General features: G+C 56.8%; 1 protein-coding gene across 10 annotated transcripts in view; it reads left to right on the top strand.

Moving 5' to 3' along the window:
• Nucleotides 1-19,882, top strand: part of FBRSL1 (fibrosin like 1) — a 219,830-nt gene extending 199,948 nt beyond the window's left edge. For 3 of the 10 annotated variants that reach the window (XM_031948361.1, XM_031948358.1, XM_031948357.1), the window contains 11 exons: nt 410-627; nt 2,642-2,698; nt 4,315-4,410; nt 7,036-7,107; nt 7,427-7,456; nt 7,713-7,784; nt 8,615-8,747; nt 13,236-13,313; nt 13,749-13,832; nt 14,315-14,522; nt 17,049-19,882. In XM_031948361.1, the coding sequence (XP_031804221.1) occupies nt 410-627; nt 2,642-2,698; nt 4,315-4,410; nt 7,036-7,107; nt 7,427-7,456; nt 7,713-7,784; nt 8,615-8,747; nt 13,236-13,313; nt 13,749-13,832; nt 14,315-14,522; nt 17,049-18,225 (2,225 nt within the window). In that variant the 3' untranslated portion in view covers nt 18,226-19,882. Of the gene's footprint in view, nt 1-173; nt 335-409; nt 628-2,641; nt 2,699-4,314; nt 4,411-7,035; nt 7,108-7,426; nt 7,457-7,712; nt 7,785-8,614; nt 8,748-13,235; nt 13,314-13,748; nt 13,833-14,314; nt 14,523-17,048 lie in introns of all 10 variants that reach the window. The other 7 variants (XM_031948360.1, XM_031948359.1, XM_031948363.1 and 4 more) reach the window with 7 other exon arrangements.
• Nucleotides 19,883-21,931: the final 2,049 nt, after the last annotated feature.

Here is a 21,931-nt window from a genome sequence, read left to right as displayed (position 1 = left end):
GTCCCTTCTCTGGGCAGGGATACCGGGGAGCAGAAGGGGGTCGGGGAGCCCCCTCCCTCGCTGGTGGGGGAGGTCCCGGGGTGGGGGGCAGCAGGGAGTGGGGCGGGATGTCCGGGGGAGGGTAGCCCTTGTTTTCTGCTGGGATGACTCATGGTGTTCTCTCTTGCCTTTAGATACCAGCCTGTTGATTTCATTCAACCAACCAATCATGTATTGCCAGCCTCATTCGGGGATTCTGATTGGTACTTTGTCACAGGCATCCCTCATACCTCCACCCTTGAGTCCTCACGTAGAAAACACCCACAGCATGGCCTGCCGAATCAGGGAGTGCCAGGTGAATATCTGCCCCGCCCGCCCGCCGGCACTCACCGCCGACGCCTCTGTGTCTCTCTCTCTTTTTCTCTTGTAGATCACGAGCTGCTCAGGAAAGAGCTGAACACGCGTTTTCTGGTCCAGAGCTCGGAGCGGCCCGGGGCCTCAGGGGGCCCGGGCTCGCCACTGCGGGCGGAGTTCCATCAGCACCAACACACACACCAGCACATACACCAATACACATTCGCCCCCTTCCCTCCCGGCCCGGCCTCCACACCACCACTCCTCTCGCCCTCCGCACCCGCACCCGCCCCGGTGCGTAGCGCCAGTGGCCAGCTGGGGCCAGCCAAGGAAGGGAGGGCGGGCGGGGGCCTGGAGGGAGGGGGGACAGCCGGCTGGCGAGCCCACCCGGCCCGAGAGCCTGCCCTGACATAGAGACACAGGCCACTGGCCCGAGAGCCGGACCCCCAACATAGAGACATGGGCCGCCGGCCTGAGAGCCGGGCCACGGCACAAGCTCAGGCTCACAGACACAGCCCACCCGGCCCGAGAGCCTGCCCCAACATAGAGAGACAGGCCGCCAGCCTGAGAGCCGGGCCCTGACACAGGCTCAGGCACACAGACACAGGCCGCCGAGCGAGAGCCTGCCCCAACATAGAGACACAGGCCTCCAGGCTGAGTCGGCCCAGCCTGGCCTGCCCAGTCCGAGCCGGGCTCCCACACACAGACAGACAAGGCCACTGGACCCAGCCCACCTGGCCCGAGAGCCAGGCCCGACATAGAGACACAGGCCGCCGGCCTGAGAGCCAGGCCCCAACACAAGCTCAGGCTCACAGACACAGGCCTCCAGGCTAAGTCGGCCCAGCCTGCCCAGTCCGAGAGCCAGGCTCCAACACACGCCCAGGCACCCAGACAAACTAGGCCTCTGGGCTCCAACACAGACACAGGCCGCCAGGCCCAGGCCAGGGCCTCTCTCGTTCTAGCCCCTCCTTCCCCTCTTCCCCCTTCCCTGCCCAGGGCTCTTTCCTGCTGCTCTGCTCACACACTTTGCTTGCAGCCTGGTGCAGCGAGCAGACACACACACACAACACATTTTGTTGGGCAGGGCCTTAAATTTCTGTTCTTTTCCCCCCTTGGTTTTCCTTCTTAGAAGCCCCTGCACACCCTCGGACTCTCTGAGGGTCTCTGTCTGTTAGTGGTACCAGGGAAATGCTCTCTCCTGCTGTCCCTGTGGCCTTGGAGCCCCGGGCCCCAGTTCTGTGTGTACTCATGTCCTCGTCAGCGTGTCCCCAGGCCTGGTCCTCAAGGCTGTCCCTTTGCTCCATCAGTGTATTCCCTAGAGGGGCTCTTGGGAAGGTGATTTGGAGACTCCTGTATCTCCTCCTGTGCCTGTGGCCCAATTAAGATGGTTTTACCCGTCTCTGGGGCCAGTGGCTCGATCCCTTCTGCATCTGTCCATCTGTGTCTTTCACACCCCATTCCTATAGTTCCTTCCTTTTCCTCATGTCCATGACCTGAGGTTATGGTTCCCAGTCCCTTATATTCATAACCTAATATTTTTCTCAGCTACACACACACACACACACACACACACACACTCAGACATGTGTCCTTGACTTGGAAATGGTCAGATGTCCTTAAATGATGAGGTTCTCGTGACCCTGTATGTATCCTGAGGGCGTGCCGGCTCCTGCTTCCTCCTGTATGATGATGGGCCCTGCGTCTAGTGTGGGAGGGTCAGAACTCTGGCTTTGAAACCAGGACCTCGATTCAGATTCTGGCTTCGCTTTTGAGCCTCGTAAAATGGAGAGGATTGGACTCGACGTCCTTTCCAGCTCTAAAATCTATGATCTTGGCACTGGTGGCTGCTAATAAGTCGGTTTTACTGTGACCATCCCTCCCCACACATACGTACGCAGAATGTTGTAACGGGCCGTGTTGTCAGTATTGCGGAATAATCCAGACTATCGCCCCACATGGGCTTCCGATCTCAGTCCTACCCACGGTTCCTGCCCGATGGGGATGAGTGAGAGAGGAAGGCCCGCAATGTTGGCTTTCTCATCTGGACTTTTGGGGGATATCCCAGAAGCAGAGAATCACCTATAACTGGGGGTGCTTGGGCTTCCCGTGTCTGGTGTGGGTCCTTCCTGGGAAGTGGGAGGGCAGGGCTCAGAGGGAGTGTCCAGAGACCCCCCCCTTCCTTGGGGAGATTGGCCTTGTGGGCCCCCTGCCTGCTCACTGAGAACATGTGGGGGGTGGGAGTGAGCGGATCGAGGGTGACATCCGTGCTGGGGGAGGGGCCTCATGCTTCCTTTCTTTTTCCTTCCAGTTTGACAAATACGCGCCCAAGCTGGACAGCCCCTACTTCCGACATTCCAACGTGAGTGTGAGTGTCCATCGGCCTCCAGAGACCTGTGTCCAATCTGTCTGCAGCCCCTGCCCAGGGGGGTTCATGCACTCTGACCCGGTCCTGTGTGTTTGCCGTCTTTGTCCCCTTCCCTTCGGGTCTGCCATCTTTGGGGGTTTTGTTCTCTCAATAGTATTTGTCCAGTCACATAGAAAGAGAGTTTTCAGCATTCGTTTTGGCAAGACTTGGTGTTCCAAATTTTCCCCATGCCTCAGGACAGAAGGCAGGTTAAACACGTGCAGTCCTTTAAAATACATTTCCATATTTGTCATCACACAAGAAACACCCACGGCTGCCATCTTTGTTCCTTGCCCTGCAGGGCCGTGTTTGCCCCATGTGGCGGCTGTTCTGTCTCTTCGGGCTGTTATATTATCCACGGTTTATACCTTCATTACACATACATACACACACAGTCGCCTGGCCCCCCAACACCACACTGCGGCCACATCTTCCCTTGTCTCTTTTTCAGGGACGTGTGGCTTTATGGGATGGGGGGTCTCTTGGGTAAAAGACAGCTAAAGCTTCTCAAGCCGGCCAGGGTAGAGACCCCTGGGCTTTGCAGACCCCTGAGGTGCCTCCCTATCACAGTTCTCTGAGTGGGCCAGGCTTTTCTAAGTGGATCTAGCTTATCCAGGACCCATGGGGTCCCGCTAGACTGCTGCTGTTGGGGTCAGGGCTGGCCTCTGTGGCTCCTGCCCTCTGTGCCGATCACTGTGGCCATGATTGGGAGCTGGCAGTCTGGGTCCCTGCTGGAAGCAGCTGTCACCAGGCCCGGGTGTGTGAGTGTGAGTGTGCAAGCACGTGGGCGTGGGTGTGACACTGGGAATCCTCTGTGCTGGTCCAAGGTGGGTCTGAGCAGGCTCCGGTGCCCGATGCCAGGAAGGGCAGCTCCGGCTTGTGTCTGGACCTCCTGGGAAGAATTGGAGCGGCTGCCAGCCCTCCCCCTGCCAACTTTTTCTTCAGCCAGTTTAGGAAAAGGAAGGAACAAGCATTTATTTTGTTTTTATTATTTATTTATTTATTTTTATTATTATAGTAACTTTTTATTGACAGAACCCATGCCAGGGTAATTTTTTTACAACATTATCCCTTGCACTCACTTCTGTTCTGATTTTTCCCTCCCATCTTCCACCCCCTCCCCTAGATGGCAAGCAGTCCTATATATGTTGAATAAAGCATTTATTTTAAAGCACCTGCCACATTCCAGGATTGTGCTAAGCACTTCACATGCATAATCTCATGTGATTCAGCAGCCTGGCTGCTGTTGTAGGTGCTGGGATGATCTCTACTTTATAGTTGGGGAAACTGAGGCAGGCAGAGGGTCCCACAGCTAGGAAAGTGTGCAAGGTTGGATTAGAATCCAGGTCTCCCCGACTTTGTGCCCAGCACCTTGGGTACCAGCCACCCACCACCACCACCCCCATTGTCTCCTTAGGGACCCTGGAAGGGTGGGTCCGACAGCTGGGTTTGCTTTTGTTCCCTTGGAGGCACAGCCTGGGGGTTTGTGGCCTGACCACCAGGTCTGTCCCCGCTTCTGTCCTCCCAGCGTGCTTTGTCTGACTGACCAGAATTCTCTTCTCTTCTTGTCTTTACAGTTCTTTCCATCCTACCCTCCTGCCATGCCCGGGATGGCCCCCTTGCTTGCCCACTCAGGCCCCTTTGGGTCCCTACAGGGAGCCTTCCAGCCCAAGGTACCAGATGCCCTGGGGGCGGGAGAGGGAGGGCAGGGGTGTGTTCCGGGTGCCTGTGCCCAGGCCTGTGCCCACGGGGCTGCATGCAACCCACCTGGACACCCCCTCTGGGCCAGCCGCTAGTCAGCTCCTTCCTGCCCTCCCCGAGAGTGGGAGTCTGGCATACACCTCCCCCTTCCGCTGCGACCCGAGGGTGTGGGGGACTCTGAGCCACCATCGGAGCGAATTTCCAGGAAATGAGTCCTCTCCACTTCCAGCTGTCTGTCACCTCTCTTTGTTGTGATGCCGCCCCTCCTGCCTGCTGTCCCCTGGGCATCAGCCCCTCCCCGAGCTCCCAGCCGTGGGCTTTGTTCTGGTGCCCGTCAGCTCTGAGAAGTGCAGAAGGCTGGTGCGGACGCCTCGGCGTCAGGGGAAGTGTCCAGGAAGCGCCCTGGGGGTCCGTGTCCGGGGGGGGAGAGAGTCCCTCCCCCCCAGGAGAACACTTCTCCCTCTGGCATTGTTGGACAGCTTAGACTGAGGTCAAGCTACCAGAAAGTGGGGATGAACCCCAGGCCTTGCACCATCTTTCTTACTCCCCCACCCCAAACCTCACTGCTCCAGCAGGCCCCAAGCTCTCCAGCGTGAAGGAGGAGGTGAGGGTCGTGTTCTGGCTTCGCCAGAAGGGAATCCAGACCAGAAGCCTCCAGCGCTTTCAGAACTTGCACCCCCCTTTATTCAGAAGCCTTTGTCCTCCCTGGGCTGTCCGAGGTCCTCCCCCTGCTTCCCGGGCAGCCAGTGGAACGGACACGGAGCAGTTGGACAGAGCTGCAGAGATCTAAGCTGCTCGTGCCCTCTCTGCAAGGGGATCAGGAGGGTGATGGCGGCTGCCCCACTTGTGACCGGGAGTCCACCTTTCCGGACCCCGTTGCCCATCTCTCACATCCCTGTGGTGAGCTAAGACAGAAGGCGCCGGCCTTGTGAAGAGCGGTCCCCCAGCTGTTGTCTCCCGTGCTGTGAGATGGGGCAGAGGGCATCATATCCATAGACACTGGGGAAGCGGAGGCCGTGCACCAGCAGGACCCAGGCCGCTTGGCTGCAGTTCTTACTGCCTTTTTCTGCATGAGAAGTCGGAAGCAGAGACTGCCTCAGCCCGCTTGCCTCGCCCTGCCGGGCCCTTCTGTGCTGTTCCGCAGGGCTTGGAAACCCTCCTGAGTCAGACCCAGTCCTGGGCGATTGATGGGCCAAGCACCCTGTGAGGCAGCCGGAGCCCAGCAGTGGTGGCTCGGTGGGGCAGGAGGAAGAGCAGCCTTGGAGGCCTCCCTGAAGTCGGATGGGGGGGATCAGAGCAGCGGGCTTGGGAAGGGACCGGGTGCCAGAGTCCCCGGCAGGAATGGGGGGCCTGCTCCCAAAAGACCCCCTTGAACGTCGGACCCGCGGCAGTGCTGGCAACAGCCACAGACACTGAAGCTTCTCATCCACCTCTTGGAAGTCTCAGGACCCCAAAAGAGAAGGGAGCCCCAGGCTGCCTAGTCACCCCGCCCTGGGCAGGCTGCCTTTGGGGACCGAGGCCCTCTCTCCTGACTGGCTCTGGAGATGCCCTGGCTCTGTTCGTGGGCTCCCAGCCCTCACCACAGCCCCGGGCAGGCAGGAAATGTTTCTTCCCTGGGGGGCTGATCCTCCGGAAGGAAGGTGGGAGAGCTAGTCCTGGCCGAGTTCCCCGTCCCTACTCCCCTGGCTTTGGGTCCAGGGTCACTGGCTCCTCTCCTTGGTCCAGCATGGACTTGTCACGGCGTCCGGTTGTAGAACTTGCAAGGAGAGAGAGAGAGAGAGAGTGTGTGTGTGCGCGTGAGCATGCGTGCGCGCGCTGAGGGGGACTTGCGTGAGTGCACAGCATCATAGACAGAGCCACAAGGGGGTCTCAGGGATGACCTCGCCCACAACCTCATTTTCCAGATGAGGAAACTGAGGCTGAGTTACTGAGTGACGATGGGGGGGTCACAGACCTGAGCTGAGCCCCCAACACCCTCAGTCCGGCCTTTCCCCCACACCCCTGGGATCCTGGGCCACTTAAGGGCCCTCGAGAGAATTTGAGCAAGTGGCTGGCGCCATCCGGGAAGAGCGACGTGTGCTGGGCAGGACTGGCAGGGGGAGATGCGGGGGCAGCCTTGTGGCCACCGGGTGAAGGGGGCTCTGGGCTACCTTGGCTCCCCCTCTATCCCCCCTGGCTTGTAGCTTTCAGAGCCACCTTTGACCCAATCAGTTAACAATCACCTACTAAGTAGCTGCCATTTCTGTTCCGGGTGAGGGATAGAAGGACAAAACTGGTTTGGTCCCTGCCCCGAGGAGCTCCCCCTCCAGCCCAGGAGACGAGGGCCCTTGTCAGTGGGCCAGAGTGTAGGGGAGAGGGATCCCGGAGCTGGGCCGTTGGGGAGGGCTTCCCGGAGAAGGAGGCACTCCAGCCCCAGACTGGAGAGGGAGGACGTTCCCCATCAGATTGTGGGCTCCGACCCGGCCCGGGCTCATCACCACGTCTGATTTTAGTTACTGTGCATGGTGGGAACTGACCTGAACGTACAGCGTAGGCAGGGCCTACCTTTGACCAGCTCCCCCCTGACTTGGCTCCTCTCCTTTCTCTCTCGATCCCAGACGTCAAACCCCATCGACGTGGCGAGTCGGCCGAGCGCCGTCCATCACACCCTCCTGCAGAAGACCCCAGGGGTAGGTATCGGCTCTCTTTGGGGCTCTCAGCATGGGGAGGGTCCCCTGTTCTTTGGGGGAGAAGAAAACCCCTTTTCCCTGAAGCCCCCACAGATTCTTCTGTCTCCTGCCCCTGAGATGAGACCATCTCGGGTTAAATGAAATGTCAGGGAGGGTGGGAGGGTGGTGGGGCCCCCAGCTCCTCCCGCCTTTGGCTGTGCGGCCTCCAGAGCAGTGAGCCCCCGGACTCTGACCCCCTCCCACTTTCCCTGTGCACGGGCAGCCCCCGTCCAAGGAGACCAGCAGTGATAATGATCTGTTACCTCTCTGTTGGTCACAGGTGTCTGACCCCTACCGGACGCAGGTCAGGGTAAGTAATGGGGAGAGAGACACAGAGGGAGGAGGGGGAGCTGGCGTTCGGCTGGGAGACCCTTCAGTCGTGGGAGGGCAGTGTCGCCGACATGGGCTGGATGCCTTTAATGGCTGGGCCTGAGCCTCCAGCACTGTCTCTGGAGGCAGCTGCTTCCCCCAGACCCCCAGCCTCCCACGGAGGGGGAGGGGGAGGGATGAGACCGGGGCTCTCAGGGAGCAAGTGCTTGTAGTCAACGGCTTCTGTCCCGCTGCAGAAACCAGGAAAGTGGTGCGCCGTGCACGTGCAGATCGCCTGGCAGATCTACCATCACCAGCAGAAGATCAAGGTGAGTTTCTGCCTCCTTCCCCGCCTCAGGCGCTGAAACCGCCACGATCCCACAAAGGGTCTCTGTCTGTGTGGGTGTATGGGGGGGGCAGGTAGCACTAATTGAGCCCCTGCAGTGTGCGGGCTTGGACAACCTGGACCCGAGCAAGGTTTCGGCCTGCGAAGAGCCGTCCCAAGCCAGCCAAGCAAACCCCAGAGATAGATGGATGGTTACAAGAATACAAGGCCAGAAGAGTCCAGCCTTTTTCAAAAAACATCCTTTTGTCAATCTCCTGTAAATTTTTCCTCCTCCTTGACTCAGCGAGCCTTTCTGCTCCCAGAGGAGATTTTGTTGTTGTTTTGGGGTTGGGAAGGAGCCGTTCAGCAAAAGCTACGACACGTCAGCCTTTTCTGACGACCTGTGCCTCCAGTATTCCACAGCCATAGGGCCCTTCCCACCCCACCCCCCCCCCAAAAAAAAAGGAAGCCCTTTAGGACTGGTTGCACCAAGGAGCCATGGAGGGGGGGAGGGGGGAGGTTGGAGACCTGCTTCTGGAGTAGGGATGGCAAAGAAAGCTCAGTCTGCAGGGGCAGGGTGGGCTGGCCGAGACGGCCATGGAAAGATGGACCTTCGAGGAGAGGAGGGGGACGGGATCACCTTGGAAACGGTTTTCTCATCAGTCTAAAAGTATCATCAAACACCTCTTCTCCTCCTCCCCCTCCCCCCCCCTTTTGCATCTTCCATTGAGAGTGAGGGGGGTTGGGGCTTGGAAGGAAGGGAGAGCAGCAGAGAGGGCCGGGCGCAGATCGGAGAGCTGCCGTGTGTGATTTAGAACCTGTTTGTCTTTGCAGCAGATGCACCTGGATCCCCACAAGCTGGAAATCGGTGGCAAACTGGACCTCTTTAGCCGGCCCCCCGCCCCTGGGGTGTTCCCTGGGTTCCATTACCCCCAGGACCTGGCCAGACCACTTTTCTCAACCACAGGTAAGTGACCCCAGGGTCTGTGTCTCTGCTGCTCCCCTTGCCTGTGTTGTAGCCCAGACCTGGATGGAGAGCTCGGGGGAGTGGGTCGAGAAAAGTGATGTATTTGAATTTGCTCTGGTCAGCCCCCCTCCCATCAGAAAGTTACGGTGAAAAGCTCGGGGAAGCGTGTTTTTGTTTGTTGGTCTGAGGGGCCACGTGGGAAGGTTGACGGTGGCGTTCCAGTGAGTGACGAAAGGGACCAGAGGTCATTGCCTGGGAGCACTGCCCAGCTGACTGCAGAGCACCGGTCACTCAGGAGTGGCTGGAGGCTTGTTGTTTGGCCATCTCTGAGACCCTGAGCCTCCTGAATGGGGGGGCTCTGTGCGTTTAGCCTGGCTGGATGTCTTTTGCTTCAGCACACGGTTGGGGGTGGGGGGCTGGACCCCGGCCCCTTGGCCAAGGGTTTCTCTGGGCCCAGACTGAGGCAGGAGGGAGCAGCCCATCCTTGGCCCAGCAGCCAGAGCCCAGCTGGAGGCAGAAGTAGCCGAGAGGTCAAACGGCTCGGTGCCAGCTGCAGAGCCGGCCAAGGGAGCTGCTGAGATCACTCCGTTTCTCGGTGCTGAGAGCCTGAGGCAGCCAAAGCTTTTAGCTGGTGTCCTTCCTGGGCAGGGGGCCGGCCTTGAGAAGCAGGGGGCCGCCTAGCACGCAGACAAACCCGTCAGCTCCCGGCCTGGGCCTGCAGAGAAGCAGGGAGCCGTGGGGGGAAGCCGGAGCCCACAGCAGGAACTGGAGGCTCTACCTGGGCTTGGCAGTGATGGTCGGGGCTCCCAGGCCCGTGTGCCAGCAGAGACAGGACCCCATCCCAGGGGTCGTGGGGCAGAGGAATAACGAGGGGGGGAAGCCCGTGGAAGAGGTTATTTCGCCACTAGAATTGTCCCCAGTGGACACTTGGGACTCCCTCCCTGGGGTGAGAGGGAAGCCGTGACCACATGCCGCCGAGACGAGATGGTCCCTGGGGCTCCACGGTGCCAGTCTTTGAGTAAAAATCCAGGTGCGACGGGCAGGGCCTGGAGTCAGGCGGGCGGGAGTTCACAATGGCCACCTACTAGCTGGGTGACCTCGGGCGAGCCACTTAGCCCTGTTTCTTACCCTTAAAAAGGTGAAACATTTCTGTTTCCCAGGGTGGTTGTGAGGATCAAGTGAGATATTTTTTGTTGGTTTTTTGTTTTTGTAGTTTTTGCTGCGGTAATTGGGGTTAAGTGACTTGCCCAGGGTCACACAGCCAGGAGGTGTTAAGTGTCTGAGGCCAGATTGAACTCGGGTCCTCCTGGCTCTATGCACTCCCCAAATTGGCTGCCCCCTCAAATGGGATGTTTATAAAGTGCTGGCCCACCTCCCGGCCCAGAGTAAGACTCTATGAGTGGTAGCTGTCGTCATTCTTATTTATACGTGACTACGGGCAAGTTGTGGGAGCAGAAGGTTCTGAGTTAGAAAGGGCCTGAGAGAGGGTTCTCATTTTACAGATGGGGAGACTGAGGTTACCCAGAGGTCAAGTGATGGGACACTTCCTGCCAACCTCAGTTTCCTTATCTGTGAAATGGGAGCCACATTGACCTTGCTTACACACCCTTGGTAAGCCTTGAAGTACCACTTATCTGGGAGCTGTTGTTCAAGTCCAAGCAAGTGCTTGTGTGCGTGTGCCAGGAACCCCTCGGAGCAGGAGATCTGGGTGCAATGTGGTCAGGAGCAGCCAGCCAGCAAACCTGGGGCGACAGAGCAGGGGACTCGGCTGCAGCCGTGCCTGTGTCTGGGGCCGGTGGGTGTCTGAGAGAGAGAAATGGAAGGGGGGGGGTGGAGAGACAGACGGGGAGAAATCAAGGAGAAAGAGAAGGAGGGGACACGGACCCACACACAGGAGAGAGATTCGGACGACTGAAAGAGCTGGGTGGTGTGGGGCTGTTCCCTGAGTCTCCGGCTCCTCCTCTGCACAAGGAGGGAGGTTCAGCCCGGTTCAGAGCGGTGAGCGAGCCCTCTGGGCACGCCAGGGAACAGCGGGGAGAGCGGCTCGGAGGCTCTCCAGGCTCTTTTCACTTTCTCACATGTTTGGCAAATTTACCCCCTGCCTGTTTCCCTGCCATTACTAATGAGAGGTTCTCAAAGGTTGCGCCTAGCTTTGGGATTCTATTGTTTTGTGCTCAGAGGAGAAACCTTTCCAGAGCCCTCCCCTCAGTGACAGGAGGGGAGGGGAGCAGCAGGGACTCTTTTCTGAGGACGCAGGAAGACAGAAATCCCGGTCACAAGCTCCAAGGGTTGGGGGAGGTGGCTCTAAGTGCCCACAGCACAGAGCCTCCGAGGTCTCCCAGCTGCCCAAAGAAAGGAGTGTCTTTCCCCTCCTCACTTTCTTACCTTTTGTCAATCTCTCTCTGTATCTATCTCCTCTCTTTTCTCCCTCTATCTTTGTCCCTTTCTGTTTCTTTCTTTTCCTCTGCCTTTCTTTCTCTCCTCTCTCTTCCCCCTTCCTTCTCTCTGTCTCCTCTATCATTTCTCCCCCTTCCTTCTCTCTCTGTGTCTCTCCTTCTCTCTTTCTCCCTCTGTCCATCTTTATCCCTTTTCTCTTTCCCTCTCTCTCCCTCTGCCTTTATTGCTTTCTCTTTTTTTCCCTCCCTCCCCCCCCCTTTCTTTCTGTCTCTGTCCTCCTTCCTCTCCCTCTCTCTCCCCTCCCTCCCATGATTTTTTTTAAAGCTAATTTTGCACCTCATAAAGTGAGGGACCAGAATTCTGCTCTGGGTCCGATTCCCATCATAGGGAAGACTGTGGGGTAGGCGCACTGAGAGCCATGGGGCTGCCCCAGCTTAGACTTCATGATTTTTTAAAGAGAGAGCAGACCAGTGCTGGTGCACAGCCTGAGCTTTCGGGGTGTTCTCCAGAGCACTGTCATTAATACAAGACTCTGCAGGCAAGTTGTAGGAGCACAAGGTCGTGAGTTAGAAAGGGCCTGAGAGAGAATTCTAACCCAGCCCTCTCGTGTTACAGATGAGAAACATGGACTCCAGATCTCTGGGAGGATGGGAAGTTTTTGTGTCTAGGGAAAAGCCTAAGTTTCCTTCCAGCTTTAGCTGTAGGGTCCTGTGAATGAGGAAGGAGTCCCTGATCCTGAAAGGGTCAACCCCATTGCTCAAGGTAGACAAGGAAGAAATGCCCTGCAGGGACAAAAATGGCTAGGCAGAGTGGCTGACGCTCTTAACATTTTGCCCTTCTGCTCTGCCAAGAAAAGGGGTTTGGGGCTGAAGAAGATGGGGAGTTCACTCCATCAAGAAAAATGATAATGTAGATAAGCAGAGAAACAGAAAGAAGTCACCCGGCTCATGTGATGTGCCATTGCACCCAGTATTGGAAGAAAAGTGACCTTGTTACGTCTTCTCCACAAGACAAAGGAGAACGGCCTGCTTGAGCTCTGGAAAGAGGCGGGTGTCCTGGTTTCCAAAATAGGGAAGAAAATGGAATCTCCCAGCCATGGACCAATAGCCTCCCCTCTATTCCAGATACTGTTAAAAGGCTGATTAGTGAGCTTCCAGAGAAGAGGAGCAGCAGTCACAGTTGGTGTGGCTGCATCAGGAAAGGGCCAGGGCCATGCTGGACGTTTGATCGTCCTGGGAACGAGGTGCTGCTGTTAGCCCCCTTCTTACAAATGAGAAGCTGAGGCAATGGGTTTAAATGGGTTGCCCAGGAGAATACTGCTACATGTCCTCGGCTGGACTTGAACTTGGAGCTTCCTGACTCTGGGCCTGGGCCACTAGGTGCCCCAGAATGCAGTCCGGATAACTATAAAACCTTTCAGGAAGAAGTGTATGGCCTTTCATTTAGGCTGTCACGTCTAGATGACAGCTCATCTGAGAAATAATGGGGGTGTCCGTTTACTGCCGGCTCAGTGGGAGTCCAGAGTAGGAGGTGGCTGCCAGGAAAACCACCTTGGATCAAATTAAAAGAGGGATGGGGCCGGGGGGGGGGGGGTTGGGATTGATTAATTTTTTTTAATTTATTTATTTTCAATATATGTTGTTTTCTGAATCCTGTTGGGAGAGAAAAATCAGAACAAAAGGGAGATAACCATGGGAGAGATTTTTTTACAAAAGTGAACATAGCATATGTTGATTTACATTCAGTCTCCATATTCTTTTTCTGGATGCAGATGGCATTTTCTGTCCAAAGTCTACTGGGATTGCCTTGAACATTAATTTATTTTTAACAAAGTTGTGCGGGTGTTTGGTTTCCCAGCGGGTCCTCCTTCCGCATAGCACCTCCACTTTGCAGATGTTGTTTCATTTGCTCCTCAGCCGATGCAGGAGTCCACAGCTGGCAGTTTGTCCCAGGGCCAGACCCTCTGACTGCACAGACCAAAAGGCCCGTGAGGGCCCTTCTCGCTTCCAATGGCGGCTCCCAGAGGTCCTGGGACACACCCCAGGGTGACAGCCTCTGATTGGAGCCCTCCTCTTCCTCTCCCCTCCCCAGGTGCTGCCCATGCAGCCGCCGCACCGTTTGGCCCCTCGCCCCATCACAGCAGCTTCCTGCCTGCCGGCCACCTGACGGGTGAGTGATGTGGGTGAGCCGGGGAGAACAGAGAGAGGTGAGGGCAGTGGGGGGGGTGGTAGGGGAGGGAGCAGGGGTCCTGCCAGGGCCAGAGGGAGACCCAGGACGTGCTGACCACCCTCCGGCAGCTGCCAAGGACCTGCCCAAAAGCTCAAGTGCACCCTCCCTCTCACAGAGCCCAGCTGGGCCTGTGGGGCATTTGGGCCCTCCCAGAGGGCAGGAGCATCAGTGCTGAATACAGTGTAGAATCAAAGGGGCCTGGGGGTCTCCTGGAGGCCTGGGAGGCTTTGCTGCTGCAGCACACGTGGAATGGGAAGTGGGGAGAGCGAGGAAGTGACTGAGCAGCCTAGAGCCTAGCCAGGCCTTTTGTGTTCCCAGCCGGACTGGGCGGGTGGGCCCTGAATCCCCCCTCACCTGCCCCCTTTGCCTCTGCAGACCCCTTCAGCAGGTCCAGCACATTCAGCGGCCTCGGCAACCTGGGGAGCAATGCCTTCGGAGGCCTGGGCAGCCACGCGCTGGGTAACTATGGGCACGGGAGAGGGAATCGGGTCCCCGCTCTGGGCTTGTCAGGAGGTAGAGGCAAGGGAGTGCTTACAGGTGTGCAAAGCACTTACGTAAAAGGGTGGCCAGCAAAAGTTCCTGCAATTTGAGCATCTCCCCCAGTGGGATGGGCTGCGCGCCCCCCGCCCCCCCAGGGTCCCAGATCTGCAGATCCTGCCCACCCATTTTACAGATGAGAAAACTGAGGTCTGAGGAGCCCAAGTGAAGTGACTTGCAAAGAGTCCCCTGGGACAGGGAGGGGATTTGGCCCCATCGGGGAGTTGAGCTAGGCACTGTTGAGGCCTTTCTTCGGGGAGCTCTCATCTGTTTCCTCTGCATGGGGGGGAGCTCTCAGCGCCCCCTTCCACACACACACACCCCAGCCTGCATCATCACTCCTAGCAAGGCCCCCTGGGCCGTTCTTGGCTCCACGACTGACCTGTGGCCCTTCTCTCACCCAGCTCACAACAGCATTTTTGCTCACAAGGAAGCCCCAGCCCTGCAGAGCTTTAACAACCCCCACGAGCCCTGGAACCGGCTCCATCGCACGCCGCCCTCCTTCCCAACTCCTCCTCAGTGGCCCAAGCCCGGGGACCCCGAGCGCAGCTCGGCCCTGAACAACCACGACCGAGACCGGGACCCCGAGAAGGGCAAAGAGGAGCGAGATCGGTGAGTGGCTACTCCGGGCCGGAGCCGGGGGCCCCTGCCCACCCCCTCCCACCCACCCCCACTCCTGGCAAGCCCAGGAGAGCTTGGCCAGAGGGGGAAGCCACCGGTCGTCGCATCCACCCCTTAGGGCCAGAGGGGGGTTTCTGGGCCTCAGCCCTGCCGGTGCCTGGCTCCTGGGCTGGTGCCTTAGAGGGCAGAAAAGCTGCGAGGCTTCGCTCTAAAGCTGCAGGAGTCCCTGGAGGTCATTTAAATCGAGCCCCTTCCTGGGACCCTCTGGGACCTGAGACTAGTGACTCACACATGGCCACGTGAGAGGGGGCGGCTGGGATCTCCGGAGGAGGGAGGGGCTGGGGAGCACGGCGAGGGCCCCTCCCCACGCAGAGAAAGCCTAGAGCCTGCTTGGCCTGAGCAGGGAGGACGCCATGGCCTTGAGCTCCTCCTCCAGGACAGTTTTGGGAGGTCAGAGAGCACCAAAAAAGCATCCCAAGAGGGGCAAATGACCGGGACTAAGTCAGCGATGAGGCTGGTGTGCCCAAAACTTTGGGAGGTTCTGGAGGAGAGAATCGCGTTTAGGGTTAGGAGAAAGCCTTGAATGTCAAGAGGGAGGTTTGTAGATCAGTCAGCAAGCACTTATTAAGCTCCTATTATATGCCAAGACTGGGCCTACAGAGGCACAAATGAAATGGTCCTTGCCCTTAAGGGGCACTTACAGTCTATCAGAGAATAGGACACGGACACAGAGAAAAGCAGAATGGGCACTAATAGGACTGGGGGGAGGAAGCATTAGGGGAAGCTGAGGAAATAGTGCAAAGTTTCACAGAAGCAGATTCTGGGAGCCAGGGCGCGGTGGGCACGAGGCCGGACCTCATGTGGCAGGTGCTGGGGGCCACGAGGAAGGTGGGGGGGAGCAGACCTGGGCATTGGAGAGAGCCTCTGGCAGCTGCTCCATGGGCCGGGGCAGGTGGGGAGGGAGGGGGTACAAGTAACGCTCAGGCCTGGGACCCTGGTGCCTGGGAGCCTCCATGGCAGCAACAAACTGGGATGGGATGGTTTGGGGAGAGGGCGACCGTGGGACATCCGGGTGCACAGGGAGCTCGGGTCGGGCCAGAAGTCAGAGCTGAGCTGCAGAATTGGGAGCTCTTTGTCTAGAGGTCACGGTCAAAGCCCTGGGGGTGAATGAGGTCCCTGAGAACAAAGTTAGAAGTGGGGCCTCGGGCTCCCACTGAGAAGCAGAGGCAGAGTCCTTGGGCAGCCTGGGCTCGGACTGGCCCCGGCCGGGGCACCTCGCTTGGATGGAGCGTCTGCCGTCCCAGGAACTGCCTGGGCCTATGATAAGGCCGGGGGTCCGGACCCAAAGGTGGGAGGTTTTCTAACCTAAGATTATGTCAGTAATGCAGAGAGATGGAGGAAAGGAGGCCTGAGAAAAGTTCTGGACTTGGTTGTTGCCTGGTAGAGAGAGAGCTGGGAAGCCCAAATCCTTCCTCGGGGGGGGGTCTTTCCACAGCCCGAGGCCCCGGCCTGGCTCCCCATCAGGGAGGGGATCGGAGCGGGTGATCTTTGAGGACTTGGCGAGCCTCCCTTTTCCTTGGGGCCACCAGTAGGGCAGGTTCTGCTGGACGAGTTGTGGCCCAGGAGAGGGGACAAACCCACGGGGAGGCCCAGGCAGGGCTGGGTGTGGAGCCCTTGGCCGAGGGACTGCATCCCGATGGTGGGCTTCCATTTGTGGTCAGTGTTTGCCCATTATGCCTCAAGGTCAGACCGGCGAGGAAAGGAAATAAGCTTTAAGCGCCTACTTGGTGCTGGGCACTGTGCCAGTCCCTTGGCTGATGGGGCCTCATTTGATAACCACAACAACCTGGAAGGTGGAAGGTGTTGGGGTCCCCGTTTTACATTGCGGGAAACTGAGGCAGAATGATTCCGGGTGCTGTCCCAGGATTGCAGAGCGAGGAAGTGCCTGAGGCTAGATTTGAACTTGGGGTTTGCTGATTCCGGACCCTGCAGGGACGGCCTGATGGGATGTTTTTTCATTTTACGATTCCGCCTGTGTGGAGAGGAGAGGGATGGAGACGACTTGGAAAGGGAGAGGGCTTTGAAGGGCTGTTGTGGGGAAGGGAGATCTGGGTTGCTCTTTCTGGTCCTGAGGGCGAGAGGAGGAGTGAGAGTTGGGGGTTAAAAGGAAAAGGTTCCCATGAGGCTCAGAGCCCTCCGGGAGTGGCCGGAGCCGTCCAGGAGTGGCCGGGGTCTTCTTGTCCCCTCCTCAGGGAGGTCCCAGAGGCATAGGAGAGGAGCAGCACTAGCTTGGGAGGGCCTTTGCCTCCCTGCACCCAAACATTATCTGGAGGCTTCTAGGGGAGGTGAGTCTGTGGCAGAGCCTGAGTATCTTGAGAAAAGTTGAGAGGCAAAGTTCAGAGCCTGCGTGTGGGAGCGAGCCGGGGCTTCCCTGAGGAGGGGCCGTCCCCAAGAACCACCGCGCCAGGGGCCAGGGGGGGCCGGTGTCCGGCCCTAGCCAGATGTTTGTTTCCCCAGGGACATCATGGAGAAAAGCCGCCATTCTAACCGCTCCTCCCCGGCCTCAGCGCCCGTGACCCATCAGATCAGCAACCTCATCCGCAGCAACAGCCAGACCTCCATGGAGCCCTCCCGGCCGGCCGGCCTGGGCGAGAGGGAGCCGCCCGACCGGCTCCGCGACGCCCCACTGCCGGAGCATAAGGTCAAGGAGAGCCGCTCGCCACTCAAGGAGGGCCTGGAGAAGCAGCCCCCCGAGGACAGCGGGAAGCCCCTCATCCAGTCCGTGTCCCCCTACAGCAAGCCCAGCCTCAGCGAGAGCCTCAAGCTGAGCGGCCTCGTCACCGCCAAGGAGCTGGAGCGCAACCCGGAGCCGCTGAGCGACCTCTCCAAGCTCAAGAACGACGTCAAGGTCAAGGAGGAGCGCAAGGAGGACGGAGACGTGCTGGTGGTGGGGGCGGAGCCCTCGCGGGAGCCCGCCGCAGCACCCTCCCTGCACGGGCTGCCCCTGGCCCACTCGATGGCCACTTCGGTGCCCCTGGCCATGGGGGGCGTGCACCCCATGGGCGGCGTGAACGTGCTGGACCGCTCGCGCGTGATGACGCCGCTCATGGGCATGAGCCCCCTGACGGGGCGGGAGAGGCTCCCCCACCCGGGCTTCTCGTGGGATCCGCTCCGCGACCCCCTGCGGGACACCTACCGCAGCCTGGACCTGCACCGCCGCATGGACCTGCAGCTGCGCTCGGACCCCCTGCACCGCCTGCCCGCGGGCTCCGGCTTCTACGACCACGAGCGCCCCTACCGGGACCGCGAGCCCCACGACTACACGCCCGAGAGCCTGCTGGAGGCCCGGCGGGAGCAGCAAGAGCGGGAGCGCCTGCAGCTGCGCGAGGAGCTGGAGCGGGCCCGAGCGCACCACCTGCACCCGCCGCCCATGGATGGGCACCTGGCGCACGTGCCCTCCTTCATGCCCCACCTGGGCGGGATGCACTACCCCAGACTGAGCCCGTCCGCCACTGCCCTGCACAACGGGATCCTCACCAGGACCCCCCCCACCGCGGCGCTGAGCGCCCCGCCCCCCCTGGTGCCCGCCAGCGGCGCCCGGCCCCCCTCCCCACGCAGGACTACGCCCCTCACAAACTCTGAGGCCAGGGACTACTCCCCCTCCCGGAACCCCAAAGAAGTCGAGGCGCGGTAGTCCCCCTCCCCCACCAAGAATTTTAAAACTCCTGTACATAAACAGAATCTTTTACAAAATGCACTGCTGTAAACTTTTTTTTTTTTTATGTAAATTTGTAGAACTTTAAGCACAGTTCCATAAATCCTGGGGGTTATACAAACTTTTCAACACAAAGGTTGTGTAGCAGGGGAATTTAATATATAGCAGATTCTGGTGATTTTGGGGTTCATGCACAGAAATGGCTTATTCAAAAAACAAAAAAAAAAAATTGTTTGTACATTTTTTCCCAAATGTGAGAAGCGTTTTTGATGCATTTGTATTTTTTTTTTAATTTTGTGCTCTTGACTCGCTTTAAAAAAAAAAAAAAGACTGGCTTTTTTTGTTCTTAGTTCGATTTGCCGTTTAAAGTCCTCAGCTTATTACTGAGATTATTCCCAGGGTTTCTTAAAGTCTTATTTATGGAGAAAACTGTTATTTCATACAGCGCACTGTGAGGCTCCCAGACGAGACCACCCGGTCCTTCCCTCCCCTTGGTACTTTGGAACCGAAGTTACAGATATATATTAAAATAATTATTAATAATAATAATGTACAAAACTGTTTGTTTTTTGCCTTATTATATTATGCAGAAATTTAAGAGGGATTTTTGACTTCTTGTTTAAAAAAAAAAACACCAAGGAAACAATTGTAAATATCCTGTTAATATATATGTAAAACATTAAATTCTTAACATAAGTAGACTTTGTAAAGAAAAACGGTTTCTAGAACCACTCTGGTTCATACATGGTTACAGAGCTCCTCTGCCGTCAGGCGGGAACAGTTTCTAGAGATAAATCAAGGTGGCATCTATATACTTCAACTATGCAAGAGCCCCAGGACAGGTGGCGTTGGGTGGTGGGCGGCGGGAGGGGATTTTCCAAAATCGAGGGGCCACCCACCCCCATTCCAGCTTGTCGCTTTGGAAAGAGAACGGGAAAGGACACGTCCTGGGAAGAGAGAGTTGGCTCCTCCTGACGCGGACATGGGCCGTGTGGGTCCGGAAGGGATAGCGTAGAACGCAGGGGGAGCAGAGGGACACCCCGGGCAGGGTTTGGGGCGTCCTTGCGGCAGGAGGGACTGGCGGTCTCGGGGGCCAGCAGGAACAATTTTCCATGGACCTTTATGCTAATTGTGCAGTGTTCTTACTGGGATCAGTAAATGAGACGAGTAGAATATTAGGAGTACTAAAAAGAAAAAGTCTACTGGTTGATTTTTTTTTTCTAATTAAAAGACAGAAGAAATTCTGCTATATTCTCTCTAGTACATGAAGACCATCAGCCGATGTTTGTTTCTGTGTGGTCCTTTGGCCGTGGCCTCTGTGGTATGACTTGGTTTTGGTTTCCAGTTTTACTTTCGTGCATATATATATAAATATACACACACATATATATATGTCACCATGTTTTCCTCGCTGTACACCTTCCTTATGTGTTTATTTTCTGATGCCCATGTTTTATATAGACATATCTCTATCCCAGGGGCTTTGCCCTCGTTAATTCTACCATTCACTGCTGTTTTCTTTCCTCAACGCTGTATTCTCCATCCCCATCCTTCCCTCACAGCCCCCTGTAATTTTAAACTTTTCGTTTCCTTGTAGATCAATGAAGATAAATACAACATTGATTTTGGATGAAAAGATGGTTGAGTGTTTCTGTGTCTTAGCTTAGGCCTGGTTCACCCTGAGGCTAATGGCTTATCGACAGGTGCTCAGCCAGAGCTTTTTGGGGTGGGGGCGGTGGGGGATGCGGGTGGGGGGAGGCCCCCGAGTCCAGCAGGCGTCCCCAATAAAAGCGACAGCACAGCGGCCTTCACGGGACCCCGACACATGTTACACACCAAGAAAACCTCAGTGAAGGAGGTTCAATGGGAAGGTTGGGTAGCGCCTCAGGGGAGGTTCAGCAGGCCCCAGGAAAGGAAAGGTATCATTGCCTTCTCACTGATGTTCATGTAGCACGTCCAAAAGTGGACTTAAGTTCAGCTCCCAAATTCCCAACTTACAATATCCAGTCCCCTTCACCATGAACCCCCTAAATAGGGATTCTTAACCTGGGATCCATGAACTTTAAAAAATATTTATATTTGAGTTGTGGATATGATTTTTCCTTGCGCTTTACACATGGCTCCCTCAGAGCATCCAAGGGATGCAAAAAACAAGATCCCCACCATCCAGGGACCTCCCATGCACGACCCTGAGGGATGATGGGCCCTCCTCCACCAGGCAGGGTGACGTCCTTCACAGCAGTGGGACCTGAAGCTAGGTGCCAACCCTTGGGACTTGCCTTGATTTGTAGATTTTTCAGAAAACCAGATAGAGTTTCCTATCAGGAACAGTATCAACAGAAAGATAAAAGATCAAATTTAGAACTGGAAAGAACTTTGAAAAGAGCATCTAGTCCACCCCCATCCCTCCTAATTCTCATTTAACAGGAAACAGGCTGAGAAAAATGACCTGAAGTCACAGAGCTAGTAAGAACTCAAACTCATGCTCCCAATTAAGTGCCCTCGCTCCTACCTCCTGGGTTTTGACCAAATGTGGTTGCCCTACATTAATTAAAAAAGAATAAAAGCAACCCAGAAGAGTCCTTCAGCTTGAAGGGGGGGAGTCACCTGCTCTTATAGGCTGAAACCCAAAAGGGGGAGCAGAATTGTGTTTTGGGACTGGGGCCAGGAGTGTAGTTCCTTGGCGGGGAGTTAATTTTGGTGCGCGTGTGATGCTCGTCTGCCCAGGCGTGCATGGAGCATGGATGTCCCTAGGGAGAAAGGGGCCCAATAATGAGGTACCACAGTCGGGATGACCCTGGTTCTGTTCCACTAAGATACCACATTTTGAGACTCATTCAGGAGCCCAAGAAGCCTAGTGGGAGGGAGCTGTAGCACTGGAGGAATTGCTTCTTCCAGGAGGCAAGGACCCCACAAACATTCTCCAGCTCTCCCAATTCCAGGCCTTGGGGAAGAGCAGAAAAGTGGAAAGGGATGGGTACAAGAGCAGCCAATTGAAAGGACAAAAATCACCACAGAGGTCAGGGCAAAAGCCATTCCCCCCCGTGGCAGCTGCTGACCCCGAGCAAGAGGGTCCTGATAAGCACTCCCCTCCAGTGGGAAACATTGTCGACAAGAATACATCCTCCAAGAGGGACCAGGCCCCACACTCGAATTTCAGAGGCCGTCTAGTCCAACCCAGACCTAAAAAAATCATGTTTTAGGTAGAATATGTGAAAGCTCATCCAGGGCACAGAACAGCATTGGCGAGGGAGCCACAGCAACGGGCTCAAGGGCCGGCTTCCAACACAAGCCGTCCGACCTCAGTAAGACCAGAAAGCAGAGGAGGTTTTGGTGGGGGGAGTTTCCACACTAGGAGAACCCCATGTGAATGAAATCACAGGTCAATGAGGGAGGGAGGCTCTCAGCACTTGAGGGATTAGGGAGAATTCGGTTATTAGTGCAAGCCTCGGGGCTCACTCATCACTTTCGGGCTGGGTGACTGCTTAGGGTTGTCCCATCGGGGGTCCCTGTACATCCTGGACTAGGTACCATTTGAATCTCCTCCTAATTCTAAGATTGTTTGAAGCCACAGGGTCTGGGAGCCCTCAGTGCTCATGAGACCTTTAGGGAAGAAGCAAGACTCCTCTTGAAACCTCCACCAGATAGGAAGCTCAGGAAGCCACCCAGCGCCAGCCACCCTGGA

Source organism: Sarcophilus harrisii, chromosome 1 (genome assembly GCF_902635505.1).
Source record: "Sarcophilus harrisii chromosome 1, mSarHar1.11, whole genome shotgun sequence".
NCBI classification, from domain to species: Eukaryota; Metazoa; Chordata; class Mammalia; order Dasyuromorphia; family Dasyuridae; genus Sarcophilus; species Sarcophilus harrisii.
This window is presented reverse-complemented; position numbering and strand designations above follow the sequence as displayed.